At 40.5% G+C, this 7,726-nt stretch overlaps 1 protein-coding gene across 1 annotated transcript; it reads right to left on the bottom strand.

Annotated features, from left to right (window-relative positions):
* Positions 1–678: 678 nt before the first annotated feature.
* LOC104425654 (transcription initiation factor TFIID subunit 12) lies at positions 679–7,019 on the bottom strand (the record flags this gene model as incomplete). The annotated part of the gene is made up of 8 exons (XM_010038407.3): positions 679–889; positions 2,520–2,555; positions 2,692–2,756; positions 2,848–2,926; positions 3,486–3,560; positions 3,986–4,498; positions 6,066–6,209; positions 6,351–7,019. Coding segments are annotated over 8 exons (1,713 nt in total), but the record flags the coding sequence as incomplete, so codon positions are not given.
* Between the last annotated feature and the right edge of the window lie 707 nt (positions 7,020–7,726).

Genomic DNA, 7,726 nt, shown 5'->3' with positions numbered 1-7,726 from the left:
CACAAATCGATTAGCAAGCGATGGTTAGTTCACCACCATATGCTGAAGCAGAAAGGAAAAGAAAAGAAGAAAGAAACTATGCATTTGAAAGGAAGAGCAATCATAGTAGATATGACACTTAACCCTAGAACGAGAGAATAAACATATAGAAAACTACAGCATTTAATGAGCAAAGCTGACGGGATTATATTTAACATCCTAATCTCAAAAGCTGCCGTTCCAATGCCATCTGCCGTTCCAAAGACACCCAGACGAACTGGGGAGACAACTATTGTCCTTGGATCCAGCCATTCATAGGCCAAATTACACTAACATCAGATGCACACTAGCCCATTTGTTGTACAGAGAATCATACTGCATTCCATCCTGGAGGGCACAATAGCTAATACCAAATAATCCAGGACATCTTCCCCCACCCACTCCACCCTCTTTCACTCCCTTAGAATTCCTAGAACACCCCAGAAACACCCAAGCATAGCCCTTCGCATCAGCAAGACAACCAAAATGTACCAAAATGTTCCTTTGCATCATGGCATCACAAACAGCTTTGCATGTGTGCGGCAGTAAAATGATGTGGCAGTTTAATCTAGCACTTTCACATATTTGCCCAGACCTATCAGCATAAGTACAAAAAAGAAAAAAAGAAAAAAGATGTACTCATCTATTTAATGCCGGACATACCTAATCAACCAAATAGATGTCTGAACACCAGGCTACCAGCATTGCTGGTAAACACCTCATCAAGCTTCGAGTACTTTTAGCTCTTCAAGTTTGGGGAACCCAAAACGTTAGCAGCTGCCTTCCCCAGAGTGCCCTTGGCACTACTAGCCACTTGCCCTGGAGCATTCCTTGCATTAACCACTTCACTTACTACAGCTGACCTCTTTATCTGCAAGCATGCATTTACAAAGGGAGAGGAATTCAACAAAATGTCATAGCAAATGATTAAACGGGATAATTCACGTAGAAAGAGCTATTATTTTAGTGACTATGAATGGCAATCAGATAACTGACGTGGATAAGAGGGACATGTAATTACAAATATCTAGGAGAAAGTGCTTAATTCAATAATATTCAAAACAAGGTTTGAGACTTAAGCATAAAGGTCCTAACTATGTGCTTGTAAATTTCCATTATTCAAACCAGACAGCTTGACCAAGTATCTGAATAAGTCATAGAATTACAAACCAGAATACAAAATACTATCCAATTGAAAAAGCTTTTTTAAGGGTACTAATTGCAAAATATTCTTTCAACAATTACCAAAAAAAAAAGAAAAAAGAACCAATGTATGTCGAATATGGCATTTTTAATTGTAAATTGTCAGCATTAACCATATGGGGACATATGAAATAACCTTTAATACAATAGAATGGAACATGTTAGCTTTCCCAAAAGTTCTCACAAGACAGATCGCCTTCCAAAATTTGAGGTATTTTCCTCCTTTTTTGTTCCCCAAACGTGAGACAACCATGAGTATCTTGTACTATGAGTAATTAAAGAGGGCTAATTCCAAATAAAAGCACCAACTTTACCTTAAAAGACAATTCTAGCCCGAACTTTTTTTTGTCTCAATAAAAATCACTAACTTTTACTCAAGTCCTAAATCTAGCCCCCGTTACAAGCACTTTGACAGGGCACAAATTTAGAATCTCCACTGTACTTGCCAGCAAAATCAATTTATTAGTGTCCATCACTAAAGCCCAATATATTAAATGAGATCAATTGATTAACGTCCATTCCATGTAGGCTTCGAAGTTTCATGGGGAGGACTGGGGCTTGTTTCAGAAAAAGGATTCTGGTTGTGAGCTCAGCGGATTTCAACCATGCATCTCTTGACAGGTGGTGGTCCACAACTTCAAATTACAATGACACGACCAAAGGCTGGCAGGAAAGATTCAATTTGGAAATCTTTTTGACGTGCCGGTGATGTGAAGGAGACTGAACAGATTCACCGTTATTCTTCAAGTTGTGGCTCATAGAAGAAGACAATGAATGGTGCTTTAAATCCAGCTAGCAAGTGATGTGGAGTAATTGCTAAGGTGATATAGCCACACGTTGGACAATTAATGATTCCAAGTCAACAAGGCCAGATTTGAGATTTAAATGAAAGTTGATGATTTATTATGAGTAAAAAACAAGTTCAGTACGAAGTTGTCATTTGACATAAAGTTGGTGCTTTTTTTTTTTTTTTTTTTTTGAAATTAGCCCAACTAAAGATGAAAAAGCTAGTATTTTTGTCCTCATATCATGATATGAATAGGAAATGTCAGATTCAAAAGATTGTACACATCACACGTCGCCAACTTCATACATGCAGGTTCAACACGTTATGTCTAGGCAAACAATTTTGCCAAATGAAGATTTAGTCAACAGATTGAACAGACCTGAAATTTTTCCATAAGTTGATCAAGCTAAGAATCAACAGTTTCATAGTAACAGCTTTACATACTATCAATTTATAACAAGTATACAGGATTACGATATTGAAGGAATGAAATCTCAGGACCAAAACTTACCACTGCAAGCCGCTCCTTATGTATATCATTTGTCACCTGAAAATCAGCAAAATAGATAGACAATCAGGAAAATATCAGACCAAAGTTTCCCATACGCATGGCACCAAAAAAATGAATGCTGATCATTTCATGCTGCTCATAAACATGGTAAACTATATGATAAGAGCATTACCGGTTTCCGGTAGCTCTTGACCTCATCTGCGCTGAAACCAGGGAGTGCTATATTCCAATTCCTTTCTGTAGGAAGGAATAGAAAAATTAGAAATTATCCAGTTACAATTGAAAATTCTCAAAAGTAACTTGCAGAAACTTTTCCATCCAAACAGACCAAGATGTAGTAGTATGTCTTTAGCTTCCAATGAGGTAGATTTGCGATGCTTGGCTAAAGAGCAGCCAAAGGCAGTGATCTGCTCAAAAGAAGAGATGCACATCTATTATAACTACAATAAAAATAGAGGCATGGAAAATCTAAAGAAGAGTAATTACCACTTGGGCATCCTTATCCATGCTAAATATTTATCATGCCAATGTAGAAAATCAGAAAAAAGAAAAAAGAAAAAAAAAACAATATCATGTGGATAAATGAATGTGAAGAATAACATCTCAGAACTGGCTTCTGCGAGAGAGGACATGGAAGACAAAAAAATCTGCTCCAAACTTCAAATAACTGGTCCAAAAATATTATTTAGGTTTCCATCAGCAGGCCCACAATCGTATAAATACCAGATAATTAAAGGCCCCAGAGACATGGAGTCATCCATGTGCCATCTGATAGACTGTGTCTAGAATGAGAAAATCTAATTATTCCTTACATTGTCCCCTCATCTCATGTATGCTTTTCACTAAATAGATGTCCTTGCAGCACAGATAATTGTTCTCTCACAAACAACAAGCCTATGACAGATTGACAAATAATGGCTTGAAACAGGTGAGTAAGAAGAAGACATGAGGGATTCAATTACTTACAGACTCAACAAATTCTTCTGCAATGTCCACAAGAATATCCTCCACTTCAGGATCCAACTTCTCTGATGGATCAATCTTTAAAATTGAACAACTGTTAATACTTAACGAAAGCATAACCGAAACTTTAAAATCAAATTCAAAAGAGGAAATAGTTTAAGCTACCACGAGGTACTAAAATATATTCCAAGAGAAGGCAAGAATTAATGGCGTCTGAGGAACAGTATATCTTCCTAATACAGCATACCATACAGGAGGTTCAAGAGGAATTATAATGCAGCAAAAAGTTCTAACATTGTAGAATCACGTCCACTTTAAAGTTAAAGCCCATGTGCCAATGCCTTATTTTCTACATTATCTTCTTAGTCACCTTCAGGTTCCTACAGCTCTACAGAATTTCTAGTTCATACATCAGACTCAAAATGGTTTGCAAGCACTTTCAAAGGTCCTAAGTAATACTAAAGGTGGATCAAGGATTACATAATAAAAGAAATGAACTTTACCTGGTTTACTAGTTCATGGATGCTTCTTTTACTAAGAATCCTGTTGCAAGATTCGTCACTTCCCGAACCAGCTATTTTCCCATTCATGGGTGCAGTGATAGGTTGTGCTTGCATTGTTGCAAGAGAGGATGGTTTTTGTGCACCTGAACCTTGAATTCTTGAAATCTGTTGATGTGGCAAAGATTGGGGAGCCCTTGATGTTGGAAATTGCTGGCCATGTTGCTCCTGCAACTGATTTGATTGTGCAGGTTGGGATGGGCCAGGTGTCGTGTACTGTTGCTGTGAAGCCGTAGATAAGGGTGGATGGTGTTGCTGAGACATAAGTGTTCGTTGCTGCAAGGACTGGGGGTTCATCTGTGGTCTATAAGAAGGGGATGGTAAAGGAGGTTTTCCTTGAGAAGGAGATGACAACCATGGTTGATTGGGTGACTGCATGCCTTGTGATGTACTTGATGAATGCGAAATTGGAGAGCCAACTGCTGAGCCTCTCAATAGGCCATGTCCCTGTGCACTCTGGACAGATAAGAAGAAAAACATAAATTAAAGAACTCAAGAAGATGCTACCTAAACTTGAAAACATAACCATCGTGAAGTGTAGTAGAAACCAATTATGCTCAAGTTAACAAACCAAAGTTGGACAGAGCCTATTGGTTAGATAGAATATAAAATGATAAAGTGTGCGGAAGGAAGCTAGCATAATATAACAGGCAATGGAACTAAGAATAGAATGTAGATAAACAAGAATCACGCAACTAACAGGTGGTATTATGTAAGCAATACATCAACATTTTCAACTCAGCAAGAACATAGCAAGGTTTAATACATTATCATTACAGGTGAAAGCCTAGATCAATGCTAACAGACATAGGCTTGTATTGCACATTGATATATGAACAACAGACGATTTACAATTTAACACTCAAAACTACTTAGTGATAATATCTATTGGCTGGTGACAACTTAAGCGGAGAGATACACATCAATGGTCAGTATTGGCATAGAATAGGCAAAAAGGACAATTACACGGACACAATGGTTAGTCCACTTCAGTAAGAGCGGCCACAGCCTGCCATCTTTATTGGCTTCACAGCAAACACAAAAAGGGAAACTGGCTAAATGTTTTGGGATAGATGCCTGGACTTGGGACTCTCTACTGGGTGTTACTAAAAGTAGTGTTAGGGAGTATTGTATTCATGTGGGGCATTATGAAAGATATTGTCAATAAATAAAGGTACGTCAGTACGTCTTGCTCATTAACATCTCGAAAATATTCCATCATAGTTAAGGCAGTCAAACCAACTCATATGAGCTTTGAGGGTTCATTCATCTGACTGTAGACTAGAACCGCTTTAAATTCTGCAATATTTTGTTCATTAGTTACTCCAGATTCTTTCATTTTCATGTAAAGATCATTCCCTTCACAAGTATTTTCACCTACTCCAAATACGGACACCCCCCATAAGCTTTAGTAAACACAAGCCGCACTAGGGAGTATTGTATTCATGTGGGGCATTTGTCTATCTAAGAACATAGGCAAATTCCATCAGGAAAAAACGTTGCTACCTTAAGTTCTTAAAGAAATTCGACCAAAAAAAAAAAAACCAAAAGTTCTTAATGAACATGGGGCAACAACATTATCCCACTGACTAAGCCAGGTGCCCTGAAACAAGGTGGATTGCTCTTGGCAAGCAACTTAAAAGTTTTTACAAAACCAACTCCAATGAGAAAAAAAGGGTACCACAGGGCATTCAAATGTTTGCGACCATCAAATCAAAATCACGATGTGCCAACTATAACCGCTAGATCAAATGACTGCACTAGAACTGCAAACTACTGTTGCCGAACTCTGACCCGAGTACCCACGACTGCTCCTCTCCACCTCTGGTTGAATTTCAAATATAATTCTGGTATTATTAAACTTGACTCCTGACAAACTAAGAAGAGAGCAATACACAGATTTCACGCCTCATAAGCAAATCAAAGAAACTAACTCTCCATACATGTCAATGCATCAACAAACGACACACGAAGCAAAGCAAAGATGCGGCAAGGTTATTCCGAGTCACCACTGAGCACAGACTTGAGAAGAAGGTGGGGGCTGATTAGCTGGGGAAGGTGGAGGTCTAACAGATGACTGCAGTGGTCTCTGCTGGTGAATGCCGCCCGGCCTCATCTGGGAGCCCGAACCGATTGATCCCATCCCCGTGGGCGTGGCTGGACGCACCTGGTTTATTCCAAACATGCGTGAAATCCCCGAAAATCAACAACAACGATTCAGTTCACGGCAAACACCCCGAAACTTCACCACTTTTTTTTTTTAATTAACAAAGGAGTACACAAAACAGCAAATTACTCAGAAACACACCTGAGAAGCGCTGGCATTAGGGATTGAATCGGGCACATTAACCGAACCTCGACCCAAGCCACCAAAATGTTGCCCTAACGGAGACGAGAACGGAGCCGCCTGCGGAGGAGGGCTCGTGTGGTGCGCCGGCACACCGATGGCAATACCTCCTCGCTGAGGAGGCCCTGCAGCTGCCGGTGCTGCCGGTGAAGAAGAGGAGGAGAAATGCGTCAGGCTGGACGGAGGCTGCTGCCAAGGCCTTGTTAAAACGGGAGGCTTGGGCTGTGCAGGGCTCGGAAGAGGCTGAGAGGCTTGCGGCTGTGAAGACGGCGCCGGTGTGGACTGTTGGAGTGGCGTAGCCGGTGGAATCGAGGGTTTAGGGGTTGGATTAGGGTTTTGGGACGCGGGAATTGATTCGGCGGAAGCAGAGGAAGTCGCCGCGGGCGCCGGAGGTGGGAGCGAATGGAGGAAGGCTGCGGCTGCGGCTGCGGCTGCGGCTGCGGCTGCGTCTGCGTCTGCGTCTGCGGTGGGGGTAGGCTCTCCGCCGAAGTCGGCGGCGGCAGCGGCGGCGGGGAGCCGTGGCGGTGGCGGTGGCGGTGGCGGTGGCGGTGGCGGCGGCGGTGGTCGGAGGCTGCTGCTCCATGACAATTGGGTTGCTGCGTGTGCGTGGCTAGTTAAGGGTTGGAACCATTAAAATAGTGCTTCGGGTCAGAAGTGATTTCGCATCCGATTGGTCTCCGGTTCACCGGGAAAATATGAATATCCAAAAATTGGAGTGAATAATTCTTTTCTAACTTGATTTTTGTTTATAATTTAAAGTTTTTAAATTTTGTGTAGTGCAATCTAAGTCTTCAGATTTTTCTATTTCTACAATTGAATTTGATTAACCAATTTCACTACAACGTCTAATTAATCAGTTACACTACATTGCTAATGTGACAAAAAAGGGACAAATGATGCTAATATAGCTGTCATTTAGAGAAATGACAAAAAAAGAAAAAGAAAAATCAAATTTGATCAAATGGATTATAACGTAAAAACAAAGTAATTGATTGCTCGAAATGAAATCTAGATGATAAATTGCACAAATTAAAAAAACAAATAAATGACTTGATTACACAAAATAACAATTGTTCTCTCGGTCTCTCTTTGGTGGCCTCTTTCGTATCCACTTGCCCTGAGAAAATATTGCACAGGCCAACCCCTCCTGACCCATTCAATGAACGACACGTGGTGCCACAGTCACCTGTCATTTTGGGTCTCCCTTTTTCTTGTCCTTTACTAAAGCATTTGTGCTCTCTCTTTATTGATTGTACTCACTGTTTTGTGTCATCTCCGTCCTTCCGTCCCTTCCTCCCTCCCTCTTTTTTTTTTTAATCAAAATTCTCCCAACACAT

This window comes from Eucalyptus grandis, chromosome 11 (assembly GCF_016545825.1).
Source record: "Eucalyptus grandis isolate ANBG69807.140 chromosome 11, ASM1654582v1, whole genome shotgun sequence".
Lineage (NCBI taxonomy): Eukaryota > Viridiplantae > Streptophyta > Magnoliopsida > Myrtales > Myrtaceae > Eucalyptus > Eucalyptus grandis.
The sequence above is the reverse complement of the archived record's forward strand: the minus strand, read 5'-3'. Positions and strand labels throughout refer to the sequence as shown.